Raw genomic sequence first — 27,257 nt, forward strand, 5'->3', positions numbered from 1 at the left:
ATGGCCAAGGCAGCACCTAGCCCGCAGAGTCGGGAGAGGAGGTCTTCAGGGCTGTGGCCCCCAAAATCACAGGATTTGCAGAATTTAATAAGAATATGAAGAGCTTGCAAGAAAAAAAAAAAAAACAGAAAACAATCAAAGCGATGATGTATCAAGAAATAAATTGGCCTTAGCAGAATTGTATGAAGTGAAATGCAAATCTTCCTAATCTGATAGACCTAAAGTTACAGTCTTTAAAAGCCCACGAATGCCACTCCAAATGTTTTCCCACTATTGGGGAGATGTTCACTTGTTTAAGGTGCTGACCACCACATCATTCCATAGTGAGGTTCTATGCAAGTGAACATGGGTACAGTGGATTACATATAATTCGACCTTCTACTGGGAAAATTGTGAATGAACTTTTCAAAGAGGCAAGGGAACATGGGACTGTCCCTCTGAATTAAGCCTCAAGAGCTTCGGGTGATGACGAATCTAAGTCATCTACAGGTGGAGGATACAGATTGGGTCATTCCTTTTGTAAGCGATCTGAATGCATCAGTGGAGAAAATCAGCTTCAAGATATCAGATTCTGCTTAAACTGTGAAGCAACAGTTTCAGTTTAGATGATGGAGAATTGAGACCTTACAACGAACCCAACAAATGCTCAGTTTCTTGAGTCTGTTAAGGGAAGGGTGACTCTCTTTGTATGTATACCTGAAATTCAGCAACTAATATTAGAAATCCTTTAAAGTGGCATTATTGCTGGCAGAAGATTGCAAAAGAAATTCCTCTGGCGCTTCTGCAACTGGTTCAGAATGGCCAAGTGAATTTGGATATGGAGAATCATCAAGATCAAGAATACATACAACCTAGAATAAGGTTCAAATAAGGTTTAGTAGAGAAAGCAAAAACTTGGAAGCCTTACACCTGAAATAGTCAATACACCTTCCTCCCCAGAAGAGAAGTCAGTACTTAATGCAGTTGTTCCTGTTGACGATTCCGTGCCAATGACAAAAATTCCAATCAGGTTAGCCAATGAGAGTCATTCAATACATTACACACAGGATCCTGGATGTTCCTGACTTTATTGTACAGTCCCATCCTGAATTTGCAACTCTTGACTTTATTCTTGGACTTCATTTCCATAGAGCTCACTGATGAGAGCCTGAAACAGATATTCTTAAGAATATCTAAGCAGTAGCAGATCAGAAAGATGATGTGCCGTATTAATAAGAAACATACTTCCAGCATAAAAACAATCAAATTATTTTTATTACTTTACAGATACATTTTGGTTTTATTCTTATTCTGTCTTCCAGCCTTAGTATAGATACATTTGGACTAGGAATAGATCTTGAGATAAATATGTTTTAGTTTTATGCTGATAACGTTTAAACATCCAGGCAAACCAGTTTGTTACATGCTCAGTGTTAATGTAACCACATTTGTTTGCAAGAAAAAAAAAATGAACAAAGCCCCTTTTTGATAAATCATTTGGTAGAATGTGCATTAAAGTTTCTCGATGCCGCCTTGACCAACAGCCATTAAGAAACATTTTTTTTTTGTCAAATAAGTTTTTTTTGATATATACTGAAAAGTATTTGTATTCTTATTTTGAACTAGTTTGATCATTCAATAATTATTTCTCCTATTAAGATTTTATGCATTTTTTGACTTATTGATTTAGCTATATCACTAGTATCAAAAAATACAGCTTGGGGCTTCCCTGGTGGCACAGTGGTTGAGAGTCTGCCTGCCAATGCAGGGGACACGGGTTCGTGCCCTGGTCCGGGAAGATCCCACATGCCGCGGAGCGGCTGGGCCCGTGAGCCATGGCCGCTGAGCCTGCGTGTCCGGAGCCTGTGCTTCGCAACAGGAGAGGCCACAAGAGTGAGAGGCCCGCGTACCGCAAAAAAAAAAAAAAAAATCAAATGATTACAATCCCTTTCAGAGCCTGTCTTGATCACATTCATTTTTTCATTCAACACATTTTTCTAGGGGACACCCTATGTTAACACTCTTCTAACTGCTCAACCCAGAATATATTCTACTCCAAGACAAAACTAGTGTAGAAATTCAGGAATGTATTTTTTGTCAAACATACTGGATCTAAAGAATGACCAGCATAAATATTCTAAATTGTACTGAAGCCAAGTATTTCCTGGATGAGGCAGACTACATCAGGAATGATAGAAAAGGGTTTTCTTCTTCCCAGACACCACGTCATCTTTGGTCACTGTTTCTGGTTAGTTTTCTGTTACTGCCGTAACAGATCACTACAAATTTAGTGGCTTACAAGAACACAGATTAATGATCTTACAATTATGTAGAAGTCTGGTATGGGTCTCGCTGGGCTAAAATCAAGGTGACGGCAGGACTGCATCCTTTCAAGAGGCTCTGACGGAGAATCATTTCCTTGCCTTTCCAGCTTCTAGAGGCTGCTTGTATTCCTTGGCTTTTGGCCCCCTTCCTCCATCTTCAAAGCTAGCAACATTGCATCTCTCTGATTCTTCCCTATCATCACAACTCTCTGACAGCAGCCAGGAAATATTCTGTTTTTAAGGGCTCATGGGATTAGATTGGGCTCACTGGATAATCCACAATTATCTCCCCCACCTTAAGGTCTGTAGTAACCTTAATCACATCTGCAAAGTCCCCTTTGCCATGTAAAGTAACAAATCACAGGCTCCTTCTGGAGACTGCAGGAGAGAATCTGTTCTTTGCTTCTTCCGACCTGTAGAGGCTGCTGGCATCTCTTAGCTCATGACTGTATCACTCCAAGTCTGCAAGGATAGGTGTAGGGTCTATTGTAAAGGGCTGTTATACCACACAAAGCAAGTTGAACTTTGGGTAGACAAGTTTTTCATCACCTAAGGGACAAAATCACCAAAGAAGTTATCCTCTCAGCACCAGGTGTGACATGGACTGGAGAGGTAGGGAGTGACTGCTTAGAGACTGGTTAAGGAGGCTGCTGAATTGCTCAATCAAGAATTGCCCTTGAGAATGTAAATTGGTGCAGCCACTATGGAAAACACTATGGAGGTTCCTAAAAAACTAAAAATAGAGCTACCATATGATCCAGCAATCCCACTCCTGGGCATATATCCAGAAAAGACAAAAACTCTAATTCAAAAAGATGCATGTACCCAGTGTTCATAGCAGCACTATTTACAGTAGCCAAGACATGGGAACAACCCAAATGCCCATCAACAGGTGATTGGTTTAAGACGTAGTGTTGTATATATATATACACACATATATATGTGTGTATATATATATATATGAATATTATATATATAATGGAATATTAGTCATAAAAAAGGATGAAATATTGCCATTTGCAGCAACATGGATGGACCTAGAGAATATCATACTAAGTGAAGTAAGTCAGAGAAAGGCAAATATTATATGATATCACTTATATGTCATGGATGGAGAATATCATACTAAGTGAAGTAAGTCAGAGAAAGGCAAATATTATATGATATCACTTATATGTGGAATCTAAAAAGTAATACAAATTAATCTATATACAAAGCAGAAACAGACTCATAGACATAGAAAACAAACTTATGGTTACCAAAGGGGAAAGGGAGTGGGGGAGAGGGATAAATAAGGAGGATGGGATTAACAGATACAAATTGCTATACCTAAATTAGATAAGCTACAGGGATTTACTGTATAACACAGGGAACTATATTCAATACCTTGTAATAACCTATAATGGAAAATAATCTGAAAAAATATGTATATAACTGAATCACTTTGCTGTACACCTGAAACTAACACAATTATTATAAATCAATTATACTTCAATTAAAAAAAAAGAAGTTCCCCTTAAATGGCAAAGTAGTGTCTATGTAGAGAGAGAGAAAGGGCTTGATTTGAGACATAATTAGGAGGAGGAACCAGCTGGACTTTTCTTTCAGCACCTATCCCACCTTTGTGTGGTAACTGCACTCTACTTTGGGGAAGCAGGTGATAACTTCACCTTGTGCTTTAGGCTCTGGACTCCAGGGGTAGGACACATGATCTAAGTCATTAACTCATTCTGTTCCCTCAGCCACCTTTCCTGGAGGAGCACATGACCCTAATCAGGACAGTCAGGCCACCAAGACCCAATCTGGGACTTCTATAAGCAAACTCCCTCCTGCTAGACCAAGTGGTATGATGATGAGAGCCTGGAACTGCCCAGGCTGCCTTGGACCTGGGATGGAGCCCACTCAGGGGATGTAGAGCCTATAGCTGGATCCCGGTACAGTAGTGTCTTTTGACCCCAGAATCAAGCCATACCTTAGCCAGCTATGCTTGTGGACTTGTCATAAGGCAGTGATTTTTTTAATTCTATTTTTCTTTGGTCTAAGCCAGTTTGAGTTGAATTTTCTGTTCAATTTGTCTCTGAATGAAGATTATTCAAAATGTCTCTAATGATTACCACGGGGAACAGGGAAAATCTCTGAAGTCTACTGCTTTTAGTCTCATGGCCAGGAGTGAAGACAGATTTTCTTAGCCACTGTTGGCCCCTCTTAGGGAGGGGTGGACATTTCTTCCTGACTTGCTAAGTTAGTGGAATCAAAGGCCTTAGAGACCCTGGAAGGGTGGCCCAGACCAGTGACTCCCAGACTTTAGGATTTCACAGATTTAGAGATTTCACAGATTTCAGCAGCAAAATTACAAAGAAAAATCTTAGGATCCAAATTAGAATTGCCAAGTTTTAATTTTGTTAAGTAAAAACTTAAAAACAAACAAACAAAACCCCTACTGTCTACCATCACTATGATATCATAAAAGAAACAACATATTGACACACATACACACACAGGAAGGATAATTTTAGAATACAGGGCAACCCTTTAGAAAGAATACCTTTGGCTTTGTGAAAGTTACTATGTGGCACTCATTTCTCTCACTCTGTATCAGATATGTGAAAACACTTCCCTAGCAACACCCATCTGCTAACTGGCCTAGTAGAGAACCCTGTGGCCCTAGGTAGAGTGTCCCCAGCCCTCAGATGACATCCACATCCCTGGCACAGGGAAAGTCTGGACATCACAGGGTCCTAGATGGCCCCAGCAGGAAAAGGGAGCATCCTAAGCCTAGTAGGAGGATTGAAGATCCCAGGGACAAGCCTCGCTCAGGGCAGGGGGTACCAGGCAAGGGAAACCAGACAGGGAGAGAGCAGTGCTTAGACGGCCTTGAGGAAAATCTCCCATTCCCACCACTGGCCCAGCCCAACCAGCCCTCTCCCCAGTCCCCCACCTGAGTGGGGAGCCCAGGGGCCCTGAGCATACCAGTTGCAATGCTGGGTGTCGATGAAGGTGCTGGGAGAGACCCAGGCCTGTGAACAGGCGGGTTCCCAACTCCCTAGCAGCAGCATCAACTGAGACCGGGCCTCATGCAGTCGGAGTGGGCTGCCATGGGGACTCTGGTGCTGTGAGGAACAATAGCTCACCCAGCTCAGCTCAAGTATTGAGAAGGCATTAGCCTAAGGTGACAGAATGGGATTCTCCCCCCTCCACACCCCTTCCTGGGGCAGGAACTTACCGGCCCACTCCACACCCCATGGATCTGGATTAGTAGGAGTCTTGTGTTAGCATAACTACACGTTGCAGTTGTGCAGTCAACATCAGAAAGTGCTCTAGAGTTTCAATCTGAGGGACCTGAACATCCCCAACCCTCCCCCTACACACACACACACACACACACACACACACACCTTAAAGGGAGACTGGATGGAACCTAGTGGCTGAGAGCCAGGACCTAGGGCAGGGCAGGAGGATACTAAGACCAAGGGGAGAAGCAGGAGAGTGAAAAAGAAAGCAGGAAGGCCAGGGAAGCGGGGCCCAGTCAAGGTGGGGCATAATGGACTGATAGGAGATGCAACGTGAAAAGAAAAGAAAAGGACTCTGTGCACTCTGGGCTCTCAGTGTGGGCACAAGTTCACACAAGAGCAAATGGTTTCTCTGCCTTTCCACTGTCTGACATTAAGGGCTGAGTTAAGGGATTATGTAAAGATACACAGGGCACATCTATAAATCACCTGACCTTGAGCTAGGTGTCCATCAGCTAGGGCAGAGTGTGGCAAGCAGGGGGCGGTTAGGCCACTAAGGCATAGGCACTATGAGGTGTGCACAGCAGGCCACCCAACCGACACATCAGGTCCGGCTTGTATGACGGCCAGTTCTGGCTCCAGAGTGGCTGTCCTGAGCTGGGAAGCACCTTTTTGTCATCCCCAAGCATTGTAGGTTCCTACCAGATACACATCGAATTACAGCTGGTGAAACCCACATCTCTGAGGTCAAGTGAGGCTGAGTGACCTGAGATCCCACAATCCCATGCTCCCGGGGCTCAGACCTCACCCCGACACACACAACGTGTCAGAGAAGCCTAAGAATACACACCGAGTCATATGCACTATGCTGTTTATTGTCACGTTACCCGTGGGACAGGGACGGGATAGGGAGGGGAGCCTCCAGGCAGAGAGGTGGAAGGAGCGGGGAGGTGGGAACCCTGCCCTTCCTCCAGGCTGGTAATGGTGGGACTCGGCCACCAGCAGGACCCCCTTAGATGCAAGCACAGTGCTGCGTGAGCAGGTTGGGCACCGTCTCATACTTAAAAGAGTAACCTCCATCCGAGGTGGTGCGGACACGTAGGGGCCTCATGGTCCCTGGGAGAGCAGCGCAGCAGGGCTGGGCCCCTGGCACCAAAGAGAGGGGCTGGACAGGGGTAGGGGGTGCCCCGGGGACCGGCAGGGACAGGTCCGGCGGGGTGGACAGCCCACAGCCCCCATGACAATAGTGGAAGATGAAACTGGGAGGGTGCACGATCCACCATTCCCAGCCCAGCTCCTGGAAGGAGATGTTGAGGGCCGCTCTGTGGCAGTCGGCATGCGCAGCGGGTTCCTCCGGAGGCCTCTGCAGCAGGCGCAGCGCGGTGGGAGACCAAGGCCAGGGCAGCGGGGGCGTGGAGCGGCGGGCTCTCTCCCCTCCGCTGGGAGGCCTGGCCCGAGTGTGGGCCACCAGGAAGGGGGTGGCCTCGGGCCGCGCTGAGCAGGAACAGAGAGGACAGTGCAGGAGGAGCGCCAGGACGGGATGGGTCAGCAGAGGGAAGGCAGAGGCGGCCAGGTGCAGCACAGCCCAGCGAGGGGGTGCCTGGCCCAGTGACATGGGCACAGCTGTAGGACCCCCAGATGACAGTGCCAGGAGGCCTAGCAGGGGCCCAGAGCTATTGGCGGCTGCTGTCTCCTGCCTGTCCAGTCCCGTGTGGAACCACAGCTGGGCCGACGTCACCTGGCGGCTGCGTGTGTGCTGGGATGGCCGGAACACATATGTAAAGAGGCCCTCCTTGGCCTCCTGGGCCAGCTCTCTGGCAGCTGGCTCGTCCCCTAGGCTGGCACCTGTAAGAGGCAGAGGGAAGGGAGAGAGCAGCCCTGACTGGCAGAACCTGGGACCCTCCTCCTCAGCAGGAGGGATGTGGCTGCCACTCATGAGCTTGCCAAGCGCTCTACTGAGTGCTTTGCCAGATGCGGGACTCTTCTCAGTCTCAGGGGGAACTGACAGAGGCTCCCCGTTTGTTATTTCATCATTAAAGGACTACAAAAATACCAGACATTGCCAACTTCTCTCTGAAGTGGTTTTACCAATTAATATTCCCATCAGCGATGTGTAAGAGGCCCTGCACTTTCTCCCCTCACCAATGCCTAGAATTGATAGTTATATTTAAATTTTTGTTCACGTGATACTATGAAATGGTACCTTGAATGCTGTGTACACAAGCACTCGTTATATTACTCTTTATGTCTTTTTATGTGTCAGAAATATTGCCTGAGAAAGTCTTTAAAATAATTCCACCATAAAAAGGCAGGTTAACACCAAGAAGAAGGAGGAGGGGGGAGGAGAAAGGATGTAACTCAGAACGAGGACAGCGCTTTCTAAGAAAAGGCAGTTGGCATCCTTACCCTGACAGGTATATAGATGGCACCAAACGATCATGTGGTTCATGATGAGCTGAAGAACTGGTAGCTGGGGCTGTACTGTTATGTGGGTTATCTCAGTATAAACCTCACAATTGATCCATTTTTCAGATAAGAAAACTGAGGGTTAGAAAGATGAACTGTCATTTAACTACTAAGTAGCCAGGCTGGGATTCTGCCTGATCCCAAAGCCACACTCACTGTGCTGCATGGGGCCTGAAGTGCAGGGAGGCAAGGGATCCTCTCTGAGAGCAAAGCGGGCCAGATTACAAGAAAGTTTAGCCACAGGAGGGCTTTACTCATTGAGTCAGTGCAACATGGGGAGATGAGGAGAGAACTTAAGAGAAGGTAGACTAGTTTCCCAGCTAATCTTTCTCCTGCATCCCTGAAATCTTCTCAAGTCTCAGCTACTTGGGCCTAAAGAAGCAGTGTTTGGAGCAGGGAACAAAAGCAAAGATAGAAGGAAAGATGGCAGGAAGGGGCCCATGCCCAGATATCTCTGTCCCTAGAGACCCTTGGCCTCCCAGACGACTATCTCCCAAATGCCTCCTGTGAACCATGCGTGCTAGATACACCATCTCACTTAATCCTGAGAGGTAGGCATTATTGCCCTTTTTACAGATGAGGAGACAAAGGCTCAGGAAGGTTCAGTAACTGGTCCATTACTGCAAGGCCAGTTGAGTAGCAGGGCTGGAATTCAAACGCAGACCTGCCTGGCTCCCAAGCCCCTGCGGTACCACACTGTTTACCAAAGTCAAGGTGCCAGCTCCCCACCCTCGTTACCTGTAGCCGGGAAAAGGATGGCCTGGGAGACATCCTCTTCCTCGGGCTCAGAGCCCCTGTGCGTGAAGCCCCTCACAGCATGTCTTCGGGGCAGACGCCTGACTCCAGGATTCCGAACTTCCCCAGTCACTGCTGGGGCTCCCAAGGCATCCAGGAACAGGGCCCTCACCTTGGCCAGGACAAGTTCCCGGTCCAGCTCCGGCCCATGGCAGCCATGCCCACCCCGTGGGGCCAGCAGCAAGAGGAGCAGCTGAGGCCACATAGCTCACCTGGCCCTGCCAACGGTGAACCCACACCCTGCCCCGGGCCCCTTCTGCCAGGGTCTGCCCAGGGCCTCCCCACTCTGCCCTCCCCATCCCACCACCCGCCCTCTTCTACCCTTCTCACCCCAGTCTTCCCCAGCCCTTCCCACGCCCCGCAGTCCAGTTGCCCCTGCCCATGGCATTGAGACCTCCTATCTCTGACGTAGATGTCTGTGGCCCTGAGCCTTATCTCCCACTCCCGCCAGGAATGTGGGGGAGGGGCGGGCGAGGGCTTTCACCCCAAGTGACCTGACCCACACATACAACCCCCCCCCACTACACACACACACACACACACACACACACTGTGTCACAACCCAGCACCCAGCGCAGAGGTGACACCAGATGGGACAGGAGCCTGGAAGCTGGGGTCTGCCAGCTCCTAGAAGCGTTCCTTGTCAGGGAGACAGAGCGCGCCAGCCCCTCAGAGCTTCTGGGGCCCCTTTCAACCACGTAGCTGCTGGGCCAGTCCTGGGGGGGAAGGGCTGGGGCAGGGGCTGGAACTGGGGCTAGGGCGGGGGCCAGGTGGTCCCGCCTGCGCTAAACTTGGCCTGGAGGAGCCAGTCTGGGCTCTCGTCCTCCAGCTGTGTCATCAGAGAATATTTTGGGGATTGGCAGCTGCAGGCGCCTCTGCCACTCAGGCCCAAGCCTGGCGGGCGGCTGGGGACCTGGCGGCTGGAGGTGGGAGGGAGGAGGGGAAAGAGGCCCTGGCTGTGGGAGGGGGCTGGGAAGACTTGGCTCTCCGGAGCAGGAAGCTAGGCCGCAGGCAGGGGAGTCTGAGGGGCCCCTCGCTGGGGAGGCAAACAGGAAGGACTGCCCCCTGAGCCCTGGGCCCCGGCCCGGGAATCGCCGCCGCCAGAGCCGCAGCTCCGGGCCGAGGGTAAGGAGGGGAACCGGGAGCGGGCGGCCAGGGGAAAGCTCCGCGGGTCCTGGCGCCCGGTCCCCAGACGCGCCCCGCCTCCCGGGCTCCTGCCGCCGCTCCCGGCCTTCCCCCGCGCCGCCGCGATGAAGGCGGGCTCGGGGGACCAGGGGAGCCCCCCGTGCTTCCTGCGCTTCCCGCGGCCCGTGCGGGTGGTAAGTGGCGCCGAGGCCGAGCTCAAGTGCGTGGTGCTGGGGGAGCCGCCGCCCATTGTCGTGTGGGAGAAGGGCGGGCAGCAGCTGGCGGCCTCGGAGCGCCTGAGCTTCCCGGCGGACGGCGCCGAGCACGGCCTGCTGCTGAGCGGCGCGCTGCCCACCGACGCGGGGGTCTACGTGTGCCGCGCCCGCAATGTGGCCGGAGAGGCCTACGCGGCAGCCGCAGTCACCGTGCTGGAGCCGCCGGCCCCCGAGCGCGAGCCCCAGCCTGCCGAACGCCCGCGGCCGCCGCCCGGGGCCGGGGAGGGCGCCCCGGTGTTCCTGACGGGGCCCCGGTCTCAGTGGGTGCTGCGGGGGGCGGAGGTGGTGCTGGAGTGCCAGGTGGGGGGCCTCCCCGCGCCAACGCTGTACTGGGAGAAGGACGGGATGGCGCTGGACGAAGTGTGGGACAGTAGCCACTTCTCCCTCGAACCTGGCCGCGCCGAGGGCCGCCCGGGCGCGAGCCTGGCGCTGCGCATCCTGGCGGCGCGGCTGCCCGACTCCGGCGTCTACGTGTGCCACGCCCGCAACGCGCACGGCCACGCGCGGGCCGGCGCGCTCCTGCAGGTGCAGCAGCCCCCGGAGAGCCCGCCCGAGGACCCGGACGAGGCCCCCAACCCCGTGGTGGAGCCGCTCAAGTGCGCGCCCAAGACCTTCTGGGTGAACGAGGGCAAGCACGCCAAGTTCCGCTGCTACGTGATGGGCAAGCCCGAGCCCGAGATTGAATGGCACTGGGAGGGCCACCCGCTGCTCCCTGACCGCCGCCGCCTCATGTACCGCGACCGCGACGGCGGCTTCGTGCTCAAGGTGCTCTACTGCCAGGCCAAGGATCGCGGGCTCTACGTGTGTGCCGCGCGCAACTCGGCCGGCCAGACGCTCAGTGCAGTGCAGCTGCATGTCAAAGGTACCGCGGCGCCCCCGGGCGGCCGGGGCCCTGGGCAGGGGCCTCCAGCGCCCTCCCAGACCCTCCTAACTCCAGCCCCACTCAGTGTCCAGAAGACGGTGGGGGGTAAGGGAGGCTAAGTATTAAAATGCCATTTCCCGCCCACCTCGCAACCCCCAGGGATTCGGATTTAGTAGGTCTGCAGGGTACCTACTCCAGGAACTTCTTAGCAAGCTCCCCAAATGATTCTGAGGCAGATGGTGGAAAACCACTCTTAGATAAAGGGCTTTAAGGAATGATTCATGTACAGACCCAGAGGGACCTACAACTCTGTAGTTCATTGTTTTTCAACCTCTTTGTTATTTCACCAGCCTGTCCCCGGATGGAAATCCCATCTGGGGCCCCAATAAATGAGACAGATAAAAGGATCATTTTGTGGGTGTAAACTTCTAAATCCAAATTTATAACATGTACTTATAAAGTCAATCAGTGAGAACATGGGGTCTATTTTATTGAATATACACATTTTAACCATACATAACTGGGTCTAGTCTGTGAGCCCTATGGGGAAGGCCTAGTTGCAGGTGTCACATTGAGAAACTCCTGATTCGCACCGAAGGGAGAAAACTTGAGGGAGGAAAAAAAATGCCCCGCAATTTTTGACTATTCTTTCATTAGACTGCTCTCACGTTTGCAAGAAGAAGGTGAAGGAGAGGAAATTTATGTGTCAAAGTTGAGTCCCCAACAGTATTTAATAACTGCTTACATTGCTCATAAATAGAAAATTCAGGGAGGGAAAACACCCCAAACTCACACTGGAAGTTAAAGCTCTCTGTAATAGGAGTTCATCACAACTCATGACATTATACCTTCACTAGTTATTACCCAACTTTTTCCCTCAGAGTCAAAAGAGTTGGCAAATCTCCTGAGCCCTGCCTGGCACGCAGTCAAGCATGTGGCACCTGTGCCACAGTGGTGGCCTCTTGGGTACCGTTTGATGTGCACAAACTGGCCGGGCAGGGCTGAACTCTAACCCCCTGAGGAGAGAAAAGCCCAACATGATGCCGCATGACAAGACAGACGTGCTTCCCCAGCAGCCCAAGTGAACCACTGGCCGTTTCCATCATCGTGCTTTCTTTTTGTTAAATGCAGTTTTGAAAGTGGTTAAAGTACTTTCAAAATGAAATTCAACTCAGACCTTTGCAGAATTGTGTGTGGTGCCTGTGAAGGGCCCCAGGGAACAATTTGAAAATCACTGATGTGGTCCAAGCCCTTCCATCCCTTTCTCCACTTTACGAGTAAAGAAACTGAGACCCAGGATCATGAAAATGGCCTTGGTCAAGGTGATGTGGCTGGCGAGTGTCAGGGTCAGATGAGAATGTGGGTCCCCTGACTTCCCTTCTGGGGGTTTCTCTGATTCCACAGTGCCTGCTGGCTCTGGGAGAAGAGCAAATGGCCGGAGCTAATGTGGGTTTAGGCAGTAGATGATGGGCAGGAGAGTCTCCTGGTCGGGCCCTCTCCAGAGGCTTCTCTGGTCTCTCCCTTCTTCACAGAGCCTCGCCTCCGCTTCACGAGGCCCCTGCAGGACGTGGAGGGCCGGGAGCATGGGATTGTGGTGCTGGAGTGTAAAGTCCCCAACTCCCGCATTCCCACGGCCTGGTTCCGCGAGGACCAGCGGCTGCTGCCCTGCCGCAAGTACGAGCAGATCGAGGAGGGCGCGGTCCGGCGCCTCATCATCCACAGGCTGAAGGCAGATGACGACGGAGTTTACCTGTGCGAGATGCGCGGCCGGGTGCGCACCGTGGCCGACGTGACAGTCAAAGGTCGGCTGGCCAGTGGGAGGAGGCCGAGACCGAGGCAGGCAGATGCCCAGACCCCGGGCTGACGGACTCCCATCCGTGTCTCAGGGCCCATCCTGAAGCGGCTGCCCCGGAAGCTCGATGTTTTTGAGGGAGAGAACGCGGTGCTGCTGGTGGAGACCCGCGAGGCTGGGGTGGAAGGGCGCTGGAGTCGAGATGGGGAGGACCTACCGGCCACCTGCCAGAGCAGCTCCGGCCACATGCATGCCCTGGTCCTGCCAGGGGTCACCCGAGAAGATGCTGGCGAGGTCACCTTCAGCCTGGGCAACTCCCGTACCACCACTCTGCTCAGAGTCAAATGTGAGGGCCTGAAAACCCCTAGGCAGCCTCCTCAAGGGCTGGACAGGAGGGTCAGGGCTGGAAGGTGATCAGATGCCACAGTCTGGGTTGGCAAAGTGCACTTAAGGTCAGAGGGCTGTGGGAGGCGGGAGCAGGGCTCGGATGCAAACCCTGCCTTTGTCTCAGGCGTCAAGCACAATCCCCCGGGACCCCCAGTGTTGGCAGAAATGTTCAAGGGCCACAAGAACACGGTCCTGCTGACCTGGAAGCCTCCCGAGCCAGCTCCCGAGACCCCCTTCATCTACCGGCTGGAACGGCAGGAGGTGGGCTCAGAAGACTGGATCCAGTGCTTCAGCATTGAGAAAGCTGGGGCCGTGGAGGTGCCGGGAGACTGTGTGCCCTCCGAGGGCGACTACCGCTTCCGCGTCTGCACCGTCAGCGAACACGGCCGCAGCTCCCATGTTGTGTTCCATGGGTCTGCTCACCTCGGTGAGTCGGTCCCGCCAGCCCAGGCTGACAACCGCAGTACCCCAAGTCACACCCTCCCCATCACCTTCCTCCCTTCCCTGGCCCTCAGTCCCTGTCCTGTTATATGCCTTCTACCTGCCAGCCTCTGCCCTCTGCCACCCCCCTGGTTCTGATGGCTGAACTCTGTCCCATCTCAGTGCCCACAGCTCGCCTGGTGGCCGGTCTGGACGACGTGCAGGTATATGACGGGGAAGATGCCGTCTTCTCCCTCGATCTCTCCACCATCATCCAGGGCACCTGGTTCCTTAATGGGGAAGAGCTCAAGAGTAATGAGCCAGAGGGCCAGGTGGAGCCTGGGGCCCTGCGGTACCGGATGGAGCAGAAGGGCCTGCAGCACAGACTCATCCTGCAAGCTGTGAGGCACCAGGACAGCGGGGCCCTGGTTGGCTTCAGCTGCCCAGGTGTGCAGGACTCGGCTGCCCTCACCATCCAAGGTTCGTGCAGGTGGGGACCAGGGTGGGCGGATAGGGTCAAGACACCGAAGTCCCATTAGCAAAATGAGGCAGGTGCTATTGCTGCTTCTCACACCTGGGCCGGGAGAGTAAGGGGCATCCAGGGTGAGCTAGCTCAGATAGAGGGCTCAGTGATCCCGAAGTTCAGTTTCAACTCATGCGCAACGTATAGGGGACCCCTGGTTATCTTCACCAGCATCATATCGAAATTCTCTGGGGCACTTTGTGCAGGGTTCTGTCACGTTTGTCATCTCAGAGACACAGACCTCGGCTCCTGGTCCCTGACTGCTTCCTGCCCTATCACGTTAACGGCTGACGCTATCGGGAGCAACTTTCTGTGTGCCAGGCACAATCCTAAATCGCTTTATATATGTTAACTAGCACAATCCTCTCAACAGCCCTACAGGATGGGTTCTTTTGTCATCCCGTTTTACAGATGGGGAGACTGAGGCACAGAGAAGTTCAGTGACTTGCCCAAAGTCACAAAGCTAATGAGTGCTGGTGCTGGATTATGAACCCAGGTGGTCTGGCTTCAGAATCACACTCTGCGACCCGGGGAAGGAGGGAAGGAGAGGGAATGAGGCCTCCCCGAGGACGACAGATCTTGGTGGGGGTCTGAAAGTGCAGGGAACATGCTGGCATTTGCCATTGCACCATTACTGGAGTTTGTATGGCCAATCAAGTAATTCCTCAGTGCCCAAGTGCAGGGCCTTGAGGTGGTTAGCTGCCAGCATCCCAGGAGGAGGACAAAGTGAGAAATAACTAGCAACCAGAGCAGCGTTTCTAAAATGCAACCCAGGTTCACCAACATCAGAGTCATCCGGAGGCTGGTCTATAATGCAGATTCCCTGGCCCCTGCACGCTTTGGGGGAGGAGCTTAAGAATCTGCATTTTCAGCAGGCTCCCTGGGAATCCTTATGCACACTAAAACCACTGCTCTTAAGAGTTGGTGTGTAAGCCTAAAACTTTTTTTTTTTTTTTGTCTGCGCCACGCGGCATGCGGGATTTTAGTTCCCAGACCAGGGACTGAACCCGTGCCCCCTGCATTGGGAGCGTGGAGTCTTAACCACTGGACTACCAGGGAAGTCCCAGCCCAAAACTAATTTTTAAAACCAGCAAATGCATCGATGGCAATCATCCAGCCTGATGTGCCCACCCCCCTACCCTGAGCACATACCCTGGAGTGGGGTGTTTATTGGGGTAGCAGAGCACAACTAGGGTGCCGCACATGACCACACCTCTCCCCGAGCAGAGAGCCCGGTGCACATCCTGAGCCCCCAGGACAAGGTGTCATTGACCTTCACAACCTCGGAGCGGGTGGTACTGACCTGTGAGCTCTCCCGGGTGGACTTCCCAGCAAGCTGGTACAAGGACGGGCAGAAGGTGGCGGAGAGCGAGTCGCTGCTGGTGAAGACGGATGGGCGCAAACACCGCCTGATCATGCCTGAGGCCCGGGTCCAGGACAGTGGCGAGTTTGAGTGCAGAACGGAAGGGGTCTCAGCCTTCTTCAGCATCTCCGTCCAAGGTCAGGGACCGTGGCGGCCTGGGCTCCCCCAGCTGAGGCTGACCCTGGGGGCTGTGTGAGCCCTGCCCCCCTGGTCTGCCTGCTTGGGGGTCCCTTCCGAAGGGCCCTAGGGGGCAAGGGGGCATGTTTGCAGATCACACTGCCCGTGCACCACCACCCTCCAGCACACTTGGCCCCCATGTAGCCTTGGCTGGTGGGAAAGTGGGGGAGCCTCAATTCAATTAAGGGAAGGGAGGTGGGAGCTAACATTTGTTAGGCACCTACTAGCCAGTTCCTATGCTGTATGCTTCAAATGTACACTTGCATCCAGTGTTCACAGCTATGTGAGGGGCAGTATATCTCCATTCACGGATGAAGCAGCTGAGGTTTAGAGAGGTTATTCAACTTGCTCACGATCACACAGCAGCAAATACCCTCGCTGGGTTCACACCCAGGACTGCTTATCCCACTGCCCCAGGCGGCCAGGGTCAAAAGGAAGTTTTAGGTGCAGTGGTCCAGAGGCTCTCAGAAGCCAGTACACGTCTGGCTGCTTCAGAACCACCCTGGAAGCCATAAGTGCATAGGCTCCCCCAGGCCTCCAGAGCCAGAATATCCAGGACAGAGCCTGGAGATCCACTCTGGGAGAACAACTCAGGAACCACTGATCCTGCTCCACCTTCTCACTTTGAGTGGCCCCACTGCCAGAAGGTCCTCTGGCCCCTGCCTGAATGTACCAGTGATAGGGAGCGCTGCCCCACAGTATCACCACTAAATTGTTCCCACCTCTTCCCGGTCCTGCGATCAGCCCTCCGGGGGCTTCCTTGAAAAAGCAGCAAGTACGGTCCTGATGTGACCTCCTCTCAGCCTAGACAAAGCCCTCTGTGTCCCCAGCCAACCCCCTCTGATCCTCTTGGAACTCGCAGAGCCCTCCATTGCCATGTGATCTGTCACACCTCACCCGCCACACCCTCAGTAGTCCGTGTCATTGCCCCAGAGCAGCCCACCCCAGCCAAGCAGCCAGTGTGCACTCATGTCTCCTGTTTTGGGGTGTCTGTGTGACCCCATCTCTGCTCCCCCCAGACCCCCCCGTTCACATCCTGGATCCCCGGGAGCACGTGTTTGTGCACGCCATAACCTCCGAGTGCGTCATGCTGACCTGTGAGGTGGATCGGGAGGATGCCCCCGTGCACTGGTACAAGGACGGGCAGGAGGTAGAAGAGAGTGACTTCGTGGTGCTGGAGAACGAGGGGCCCCATCACCGCCTGGTGCTGCCTGCTGCCCAGCCTCCTGATGGGGGCGAGTTCCAGTGCGTCGCTGGGGACGAGCGCGCCTACTTCACCGTGACTATCACAGGTGGGGCTCCAGGCAGTCCACAGGAAGGGGACGGTGTGCCCTGCCCCCGCCTGGGCAGCTGGTACACTCCTGGGCCACTGTTCCCAGCCCCTGCTTCCCTTCCCTAGCTTTCTCCCCAACCCATGCTCTGCACCCTGAGGTTCAGTCACCCGCAGAAAATGCATTGTCATAAACACACCAGTCACAGCTACATCAGTCAAAGGAAAGCCTGCCTTCTCTGTTCTGAAGATCCTCCAAGGGGAGCTTTAGGGCTGGCAGTGCTACCACAGGGCAGGGTCTAGGGTGGGTGCGCCCAGGCACTAGAGGGGTCAGAAGGTCTGAGGCCTGCGGGAGACCCCAGCCCCATCTGGGCACCCAACCCTCCTCTCCCCAGTCCTACCCTGCGTATTGTCCCTGTCCCAACCCAGAGAACGTAGAGAGTTTCTCCAGCCGAGGCTGACACCACAGTCCCCACTGTGCCACCGTGCCCCAGCTGTGAGTGACTGTCCGAGCAGCTGTGAGCCAGGGTCCGAGGGAAGACCCTCTTCTTCAACACACAGCCCACCTTCCAGGAGTAGGGGACAGGCGAGGATCAGGTGGGGCAGCCAGGCACCCCGGCCTCAGCCCCTGACGCCTGGCCACAGCTGTCCCTGTCCTCCAGATGTCTCCTCGTGGATCGTGTACCCCAGCGGCAAGGTGTATGTGGCAGCCGTGCGCCTGGAGCGTGTGGTGCTGACCTGCGAGCTCTGCCGGCCCTGGGCCGAGGTGCGCTGGACCAAGGATGGCGAAGAGGTGGTGGAGAGTCCCGCGCTGCTCCTGCAGAAGGAGGACACCGTCCGCCGCCTGGTGCTGCCCGCCGTCCAGCTGGAGGACTCGGGCGAGTACTTGTGTGAAATCGATGACGAGTCTGCCTCTTTCACCGTCACTGTCACAGGTGTGGGCCCACCCCAGCTGCCCGCGGTCACCAGAGGACAGTCCTGAGCCCTTGCGGGAGCTGGCCACATATCCCCTAGCAAGCATGTGGGGGAGGGGGAGGGGGGCTGCAGGTGCATGGACCGGGGCACCCTGCCTGGAAGACCCCAGGGTCCGTGTTCGAATAAGCAGGCTCCTCCCCAGCGCCCAAGGCCAGGAATAGCTATCCTCCACCGGCTCGTTTACTGAGCACTTTCTGTGTGTCAGGTACTGGGCCAGGTGCTGCAGGTCACTGGTGCGTATTGCAGACACGGTCCCTGCTCCCAGCTGCCAGAGAGCTGGGGAGGCAGCCGTTAACCAGGGGTCGCAAACGGGCAGTCCCTAGGGCCCCATACAGCCCACAGATGTGTTTTGTTTGGCCTGCAGAGTCTTACCAAAGTCAGGACAGTTCAAATAACAACCCGGAGTTATGCGTCCTCTTGAAAAAGCCGAAGACCCGGCGCCTCTGGTCCCGCTTCCCCCCTTGGCGACGAACAGCTGGCGCTGAGTAGCAGCTGCCCCTGTAACACGGGGCCCACATTCCTCTGTCCCACCCTTCCCACTGTTCCTTTTTGCTCCCCCCAGACCACTTCAGCCACTGACCTTACCTTACCTGGCCCCCGTGGGCATTTGAGTTTGCGACCCCTGTGTTTAACCAATAAACACGCAAATAAATGTACAGCGACACCTCGTGACAAGTGCTGTGAGGGGTGAGGGCTCAAGAGAGCAGAGCTGGAGGTCAGGGAGGGCCTCGGGGAAAGTCGGTCGCCCTGCCACCCGGGGTGGGCTCCGGAAGGCCACTCAGCAGCTCACAGACGGTCCCTCCGGGAGTGCACAGACTGGCAGGAGAGCCGGGCACATTAGAGGGTCTCAGAGTGAGGGTTGCCGGGTGTCAGGGTGCAGTGGGTACCCAAAGCTGGGGGCTGCTGACCTGGTTGGCAGGCAGGAAGTGCCTTCAAAGTAGCCATTTGGAGAAGCGGCTGAGTTAGCTAAGTGGGGGTCAGGGTTTGGGCTGAAGGTGGGGGGAGAATGTTCAAATCGGGAAAGCACAGGATGACTCTGGAAGTGACGGTTCAGTGCCAGAAACTTTGGGACTGCAGCCCACAGGGCCAATCCCAGTGTGTGTGTGAGGGGGATGGGGAGGGTGGGACCTAGGCAGCTCTGGGTGGCACAGAAGAACCCACTGGCTGCACTGGAGCGACCATCCTGATGCTGGTATCATCTGGTTACCCTGCCCTGCCCCTGCCCTGCCCTAGGAACAATGCTTCAGCCTAGGCTTGAGCTACTTAGGGCCCCCCGACTCCCTGCACCCCAGATAGTGCAGCCTGAAGCACACAAGTCACAAAGCCGAAGAGGCCTTTCTGCACATATTCTGTCCCGTAGTGAATCCCTTCAACCTCTCCTGCCCCAACCCCTGGCCAGACATAATGGCTGCAGACACACACATTCCAGCTCATAACTGGCCTCCCCGCAAAACACCAGATTCTTCATGAGAGGCTGACACAACACACCTTGTGTGGACCAGGAGAATCAAGTCTGATGCCAAGCTGAGGGCCGCAGCTGTGCAGGAACCCCAGCCCCATGGCTGCACCCCATTCTCACCCCACTGCCTCCATCACCTCCCCCACCACTCAGGCAGCCGCACTCTGCAATCTACTGGTGCTGCTGGGCCTCAGAGAACCAGCCTGCATCCTGTAGACTCTTAGAATAAGCCCAGTTAGGGAGGAGGCGGAGGCAAGGGCTCAGTGTGCACTGGTGGGCATATCTGCCCGTACACGCCTCTGCAAAGACCTAGACCAGGAAGCTAGCAGTTCCCCAGCCCAGCCACAAGGGGGCCAAATGCTAAAGGAACACGAAAGTGTCCTGGAGACTTGATTCTGGGAGACCTCCAAGGTACGTGAAAGACTGACCACTCCAGGGCAGCTGGAGATGAACTCCTAGAAACAGCATTTAATATCCCTGGGGAAATCTTAGGTGTTGACAACTCATGCACAGATGCAAAATTCATTACTGAGTTTCCTGCAAGCCTTGGCTTGGAGTCCTTACCACTGCTTGCAGAGTCTGACCCTCCCTTTATCAGATGGTAGTTCTTCCTCCTGCCCTCGAGTAGGTATAGCCAGCTGTGACCATAAGGAAGTTGCTTAATCACACCATGCCTCAGTTGCCTCATCTGGGAAATGGGTATAAAATAATACCTACTCCTTAGGATTGCTACGAGGGTGTAAAGTGCTTATGACTCTTCCTGGAACTCTAGCAAGCTGTATATAAGTACTTGCTATTACAAATCCGCCATCCCTTATCCACAATTCTGAAATTAAAAAAAAAAAAAAACTGCTCAAAATCAAAAGACTTTTTGTAAGTTTGGTATTAAAAGTCATTTCAGTAAAATCTGAACTTAACTCTGTGAAGCTATTTGTACTTTTTAATTAGCCTGCTTAGGATGAATCTATCTATATGTTACACTGCAGAAATGTTAACGTGATTGATTATGGGGGAACCACAGTGGGGGCTGAGGGCGGTAGGTGATGTATGATAAACGCACCATTTCTGGAATCGGAAGCATTGTGGATTCTGTAGCACTTCTGGCCCCAGGGATTTCAGAGAACAGATTTTGGACCTATTATTACCCTTATTACTCTTACGATTGTGGGTGACCGGGACTTCATGCTGCCAGATGGCTCCAGGGAGGCTGACGGTGAGTTTGTGACAGGCTGTGGTTGTCCCCACTCTGCAGAACCCCCGGTGCGCATCATATACCCCCGGGACGAGGTGACCTTGGTCGCCGTGAGCTTGGAGTGTGTGGTGCTGATGTGTGAGCTGTCGCGGGAGGACGCCCCCGTGCGCTGGTACAAGGATGGGCTGGAGGTAGAGGAGAGCGAGGCCCTGGCGCTGGAGAGTGATGGGCCCCGCCGCCGCCTGGTGCTGCCTGCTGCCCAGCCCGAGGACGGGGGCGAGTTCGTGTGCGACGCTGGAGCCGACTCAGCCTTCTTCACTGTCACCGTCACAGGTGGGCAGTCTCTGGGGCGCCCTGGGGAGGAAAAGAGGCAGGAGGCTGAGGGACAGACACCCAACCCTCCCAGTTCTTGCACCTTCAGGGTCCCTGACTGCTGCACGTGGCTCTCCCCTTGCCCAGCCTTCCCCCTCCCCCAGCCTCCTCATTCTCAGCCATTAGAGAGCCCTGACTTGCCCAAATCATACCAGGACAATGACCAGAGACCTGGTGGAGAGAGCCCGACAACCAGGAGCACTTATTCATTCACTCATCCAACAAATGCTCATGTGCTCGGCACTGTTTCTGGATGCTGAGGGTTACAGTAGTGAACCAAGGAGAGAAATCCTTTATGGAGCTTGCCTTCTCGTGAGAGTGGACAGACAGCAAATAAGGAAAATAGATGGTTTTTCAGGTGGTGATTGGAGGCAGGGCAGGCAAAGGGGATAGGAAGTGCGGGTGGGGCAGGGAGGGATGTGCATTGGGGTCAGATAGATGTGGCTGTGAGTGTGGGGCTACCTCTTTTGCCCCCATGTGGCCTAGAGCAAGTCAGTTCTCTATAAAGAGGCTTCAGGTCCTCATCTGTAAAGTGAAGCCAACAATAGGGAATGTCTGAGAGTAGCTGAGAAAAGAGCTGCAGTGCGCTTAGCACAACACCTGGCACACAGTGAGTGCCCACGGATTGTAAGTGGCACCGTTCCCAAGAGCTGCACTGCAAAGGGCTGAGAATCTAGTGGGGAGGCAGGTAGAGGCCTGCTGGCCGAGCCCACTCTCCCCTCTCTCTATCCACCCACCAGCCACTCCAGAGAGGATTGTGCATCCGGCAGCCCGCTCCCTGGACCTGCAGTTCGGGGTTCCAGGGCACGTGGAGCTGCGCTGCGAGGTGGCCCCGGCTGGGTCCCAAGTGCGCTGGTACAAGGATGGGCTGGAGGTGGAAGCATCAGATGCCCTGCAGCTGGGTGCCAAGGGGCCCACTCGCACCCTGACCCTGCTCCACGCCCAGCCTGAGGACGCCGGGGAGTATGTGTGTGAGACTCGTGATGAAGCCGTCACCTTCAACATCAGCCTGGCTGGTGGGTGCTCCCGGCCAGCCAAGGTGCGGGAGGTGGGAGCATCACCAAGCTGACACCTCTCCTCTCTGTCCAGAGCCCCCAGTCCAGTTCCTTGCCCCAGAGGCAGCCCCCAGCCTGCTCTGCGTGGCCCCCGGGGAGCCGCTGGTGCTGAGCTGTGAACTGTCCCGGGCTGGCACCCTCGTCTTCTGGAGCCACAACGGGAGGCCGGTGCAGGAGGGTGAGGGCCTGGAGCTCCAAGCCGAGGGCCCCCGCCGTGTCCTCTGCATCCGGGCTGCAGACCCGGTCCACGCAGGCCTCTACACCTGCCAGGCAGGGGCAGCCCCGGGGGCGCCCAGCCTCAGCTTCACCGTCCAAGTGGCTGGTGAGTATAGCCCGGACAGGAAGCCTGAGAGTCGCACCCCGAAACCCATGAGTCTCCCCCTTCTCTAGCACACCTGGCCCACCCCCTGCCCCACCGCTCTCAGTCCCTTTCCCTGTCTTTCCTCCCACTGCCCTCCTCCCAGCCCACGAGTCAGTCCCTCCTGGTGACCCCCGGCTCTGAGCCCACAGAGCCCCCCGTGCGGGTGGTGGACCCCGAGGCAGCCCAGACGAGGGTTCGCAGCACCCCAGGCGGGGACCTGGAGCTGGCGGTGCACCTCTCCGGGCCAGGGGGCCCTGTGCGCTGGTACAAGGACGGGGAGCGCCTGGCGAGCCAGGGGCGGGTGCAGCTGGAGCAGGACGGGGCGAGGCAGGTGCTGCGGGTGCAGGGGGCCCGGAGCAGGGACGCCGGGGAGTACCTGTGCGACACGCCCCAGGACAGCCGCATCTTCCTTGTCAGCGTGGAAGGTAACAGTGCACCACTCACGCCCCAAGGGCCACACGCTCGAACCACTCTGGGCTCCCGCGCCCCGACCCCACCTCTCTGCCTCTGGCTCCAACCCATGCATGCGTGACTATTCCTGGGATGAGGGCTCAGGGCTCCCTTTTCCAGGAACCCTCAAATAATAGGAGGGGCACGGACCAGTGGTTTAAAAGCAGGGCTCTGGAGTCAGCGCCACCCACACCAGGTTCCAATCTGGATTCTGCTTCCCAGTAGTTGTGTGACACTGGCAACTTGCTTAAACTCTCTGAGCCCCAGCTCCAAAGTGGAGGGATAATGCTTGTCCTGTAGGGCTGTTGTGACAGTTAAATGAGATAAATTGGGTCCATAGTAAATGACCTACTATTACTAGGGAGTCAGAGAGGTGGGTGCCGGGCCAGCATCGGGCGGAGGTGGCGGAGTAGCAGGGCGTTGACGTCTTGTCCTTTGAAACACCTCATGGCGGACACACAGTAGGTCCTCAGGAAGGTTCTGTTCAGTAACTGGAGGATGAGGGCCTGTTACTGGAGGTGAGGGGATGAGGAGGAGGGAGGCGGAAAGACCCAGCCCACCTCACTGCCTGACCCCACCCCCCAGAACCACCGCCGGTGAAGCTGGTCTCGGAGCTGACACCACTCACTGTCCACGAGGGTGACAATGCCACGTTCCGGTGTGAAGTCTCCCCACCGGACGCCGACGTCACTTGGCTGCACAATGGGGCCACTGTCACCCCAGGGCCCCAGCTAGAGATGGCCCAGAATGGTTCAAGCCGCATATTGACCGTGAGAGGCTGCCAGCTCGAGGACGCGGGGACTGTGACTGCCCAAGCAGGGGGCACGTCCACAAGTGCCCGGCTCCACGTTCGAGGTTTGGTCCTGATGGAGACACAACAGTCTTGTTCCTGAACCTATTCTCCCAGCCCTGGCCATATCAGGGGACAGATCCCTGAGAGGGAGCAGGGGGTCAGCCCACCAGGTTCCATGGCCCCCTCTCTTTCTCCCCAGAGACGGAGCTGCTGTTCCTGCGGCGGCTGCAGGACGTGCGGGCAGAGGAAGGCCAGGACGTGTGCCTCGAAGTAGAGACAGGCCGAGTGGGTGCGGCAGGGGCCGTGCGCTGGGTGCGAGGTGGGGCACCCCTACCACCCGACTCCCGCCTGTCCACGGCCCAGGATGGCCACGTCTACCGCCTCTTCATCCACGGCGTCGTACTGGCCGACCAGGGCACCTACGGCTGTGAGAGCCACCACGATCGCACCCTGGCCAGGCTCAGCGTGAAGCGTGAGTGCCCCGTCCTCTCCTAACACATCGCCCACCCCGTGGCACAGTCTCTCCTGGCTGGCCCAGGGCCCCTCAGACCCCCACCAAAGTGCCCCTCGCCACAAGGCAAGTCAGCCCTGGCTGACCCCCAGGAGTGTGACCTGAAGCAGCCTGCCCAAAGTAAAACTGTTCTTTTTCTAATGTTTTCTATTTACCTTAGAAGTCCACGTGGACTTTGCATTCCATTTCGTATGTCCAAGTTGGCTTTGCTATAAACGTAAATATTATACTCCAGAAAGACTTGCCGTGTTTATCCTTCAGTCACCTGCCCCAGGATACGTGGGCCCAGCTGAGAAGTAGGGATGGTTGGCAAATAGCACCCACACCCCCAAGATGGAGCCCTCTATTAACTGTGTGACCTCATGCAAATTACTTAGCCTCTCTGAGCCAAGTTTTCTTTAAAAAGGGTTTTTGGGAACATTGATTGGGATAATATGAGAAATACCCACAGAGAGCTTGGTAAATGGTTGTTGGTGATGTGTATTCTCTTCTAATTTATTTCATTCATTTAATCACAATAAACCCATGTCTCAATGCTACTAACCTTGTATAGCTGGGGAAACTGAGGCCCAGAGAGGTCAAGGAATTTGCCAAAGGTTACAGAGCACACAAACTATGTGGCAGGGTCCAGTCCTGATGTGTCTGACTTCAAATCCTGTGCTTCGTCCAGTGTCACAGCACCCCTCACCCAAACTCCTCACCCCCCTAACCAGACATCACCCCCTTCATGTATCTCCTCTCCTAACCCTAGTAAGCCCCTCTCTCCACCCAAGTCTGAATGGCTGTGCTCCCTTCTTCCTGCACCCTGGTTCTGAGCTTTGTTCTATAAGGCCTTACAAGGTTGGGTGTTAGGGGTGGTGCAGGCAGAGCCAAGGTATGTGTGGCGGGCAGTGGGGTGGAGAGGGGGGCCCGAAAGCCCCGCCCAGATTTGGAGCCCTCACCCTCCCTCTTCCCCCGTCTCCTCCCACTAGCAAGGCAGCTAAGGGTGCTGCGGCCTCTGGAGGATGTGACCATCATCGAGGGGGGCAGCGCCACCTTCCAGCTGGAGCTGTCCCAGGAGGATGTGACCGGGGAGTGGGCCCGGGGTGGAGTCCGGCTGCAGCCGGGGACCACGTGCCAAATTCACGCAGAGGGCCATACTCACTGCCTGGTACTCAGTGGCCTGGGCCTGGCCGACTCGGGCTGCATCACCTTCACTGCGGATGCCCTGCGCTGTGCAGCCAGACTCACTGTGAGAGGTGCGGCCTCTGGAACCGCTGCCTGCCTGCTGACTGCTCTGGGTGTGATTCTACCGATTCCACTACCTGTGTGGCCCCCACTGACCCTGTCCCAGTGTGGCCCTCACTGACCTCCCTGCCAGAGTTTGACTCCCCTGACCCTTTGGCCATGTGTGGCCCCAGTGAGTGCCCTGCCTGAGTGTGTCTCCACCAACCCCCCTATCCCAGTGGACCACTGACTGTGCTGCTGTGAGGTGCTTGTGCCGGTGTGGTGTCTGTCTGCCTGACCATGGCCCTGCTGGCCACTCTGAGTGTAAGCCCACTGACCATGCCTGCCTGCTGCAGCCCCCTCTGCCTGTCTGAGTGTGCCCCTCTCACCACCCAAGTCCCAACAATCCACTGACTATGCCAAAGGGTGACTCCATTGGCAACTCTGCTTCAGTGTCCCCCATTTTTGCTTGCAGCCCTGGTCTGTTCCCCACCGACCACATCTGCTCTAGGGTCCCCCCATTGCTCCTGTGAACCCATGGTGACCCCCACTGGCCAGTGTCTCCTGTCCATTCCAGCCAGTGTGACCCCCACTGACCACGTTTGCCTATGGGTAGCTCCACTGGCATCTCTGCTCCCGTTTCCACTATGCCCCTCTAGCCCCAGCATGTCCCCCCCACTGACCACCTTAAATGTGACCAACCCCCAGCAGGCCATTCCTACCCTGTTGACCCTTTGATACCGCTGTGTCCCCCACTGACCAGCATCCCCTTTGGACCTCTTTGTCCCAGCATGCGCCCCACTCACTGGTGGCCTCTCTTGATCACCTTGTCTAAATGTGCCCACCAGTGACCCCTTGTGCCCGATGTGTCTGCCTTCTCCCACTCCCAGAGGCCCCAGTGACCATTGTGCGGGGGCCACAGGACCTAGAAGTGACCGAGGGTGACACAGCTACTTTCGAGTGTGAACTTTCCCAGGCCTTGGCTGATGTCACCTGGGAGAAGGTCAGAGCCCAGCCCCAGCCCAGCCCACCTCGGCATCATAACAGCAATAACAACCCCCAACAGAAATAACTAATACTGAACCATGCGCCTGGCACTGTGCTAAGATTTACTCTACATTTAATCCTCTAAACCTGACAGCAGCCCTGTGAGGCAGGTCTTCTTATCTCCATGTTATCTGTGAGGAGACTGATGCGCCGTGGGGTGGAGTATTGCCCAGGGGCAGACGTAGAGCCCATATTCGAATCCAGGTTTCCTGGTCCAGAATCCACACGCATGGCTGGTATGAGCAGTACATGACTCTAGGCTTCCCGCGCCCGTGGCTCCCTTCTCAGCCCTAACGTCCCAAAAGGGTGACACCTTCCCCATGAGACTCCTGGCGAGGTCCCGGAAGGCGCAGGAAGGCCCTGCTCCACAGCATAAACGTGCCTCGAAACCGCTTGCCATAAACAGAGGGCGCGGCCGCCTACGAGGAGGGCAGGGGCCGTCTGTGCCCAGACGAGCTTTCACCGCGACCCTTTGCAACTCCCGCCCTCAGGAGGGGCAACCGCTCACCCCCAGCCCTCGGCTCAGACTCCAGGCCCTCGGCACCCGCCGCCTTCTCCAGCTGCGGCGCTGCGGTCCCTTGGACGCCGGGACCTACAGCTGCGTGGTGGGGATGGCCCGAGCCGGGCCCGTCCACCTGGTGGTTCGCGGTGGGTACCGGGCGCTGCCCAGGCAGGGCACTGCTGTGGGTGAGGGGGCTGCGGACCGGACTTGCCCCGGGGTCCTGCTCTGGGGCGTCTAAGGAGGGGGGCGGGGGGCGGGGGTGGGGACAGGGTACCGCCCCCTCCGCTCCGCCCCGCCCACCTCACGGCCCCGGCTCCGCCCCAGAGCGCAAGGGGTCTGTCCTCTC

The 27,257-nt window shown here is 55.5% G+C and overlaps 2 protein-coding genes and 1 pseudogene across 4 annotated transcripts in view; 2 read left to right on the plus strand and 1 right to left on the minus strand.

Annotated features, from left to right (window-relative positions):
• On the plus strand, nt 1-1,183 carry LOC103082246 (UBX domain-containing protein 2B-like; annotated as a pseudogene).
• A 5,349-nt stretch (nt 1,184-6,532) lies between these two features.
• On the minus strand, nt 6,533-9,145 carry INHA (inhibin subunit alpha). The gene is made up of 2 exons (XM_007445797.1): nt 8,738-9,145; nt 6,533-7,378 (listed from the first exon to the last, which is right to left on the minus strand). The coding sequence occupies exons 1-2, from the start codon at nt 8,997-8,999 to the stop codon at nt 6,546-6,548; spliced, it is 1,095 nt and encodes a 364-aa protein (XP_007445859.1). The 5' UTR covers nt 9,000-9,145; the 3' UTR covers nt 6,533-6,545.
• A 630-nt stretch (nt 9,146-9,775) lies between these two features.
• Nucleotides 9,776-27,257, plus strand: part of OBSL1 (obscurin like cytoskeletal adaptor 1) — a 20,167-nt gene continuing 2,685 nt past the window's right edge. The window contains exons 1-17 of one of the 3 annotated variants that reach the window (XM_007445799.1): nt 9,776-11,056; nt 12,589-12,858; nt 12,943-13,194; nt 13,360-13,662; nt 13,839-14,135; nt 15,406-15,678; nt 16,738-17,010; nt 17,651-17,923; nt 20,675-20,947; nt 21,727-22,002; nt 22,076-22,363; nt 22,552-22,827; nt 23,438-23,707; nt 23,845-24,117; nt 25,128-25,394; nt 26,253-26,365; nt 26,901-27,057. In XM_007445799.1, coding sequence (XP_007445861.1) covers nt 10,045-11,056; nt 12,589-12,858; nt 12,943-13,194; nt 13,360-13,662; nt 13,839-14,135; nt 15,406-15,678; nt 16,738-17,010; nt 17,651-17,923; nt 20,675-20,947; nt 21,727-22,002; nt 22,076-22,363; nt 22,552-22,827; nt 23,438-23,707; nt 23,845-24,117; nt 25,128-25,394; nt 26,253-26,365; nt 26,901-27,057 — 5,146 coding nt within the window. In that variant the 5' untranslated portion in view covers nt 9,776-10,044. Of the gene's footprint in view, nt 11,057-12,588; nt 12,859-12,942; nt 13,195-13,359; nt 13,663-13,838; nt 14,136-15,405; nt 15,679-16,737; nt 17,011-17,650; nt 17,924-18,327; nt 18,623-20,674; nt 20,948-21,726; nt 22,003-22,075; nt 22,364-22,551; nt 22,828-23,437; nt 23,708-23,844; nt 24,118-25,127; nt 25,395-26,252; nt 26,366-26,900; nt 27,058-27,257 lie in introns of those variants that run through there. The other 2 variants (XM_007445798.1, XM_007445800.1) reach the window with 2 other exon arrangements.

This window comes from Lipotes vexillifer, unplaced genomic scaffold (assembly GCF_000442215.2).
Source record: "Lipotes vexillifer unplaced genomic scaffold, Lipotes_vexillifer_v1.1 scaffold965, whole genome shotgun sequence".
NCBI classification, from domain to species: domain Eukaryota; kingdom Metazoa; phylum Chordata; class Mammalia; order Artiodactyla; family Lipotidae; genus Lipotes; species Lipotes vexillifer.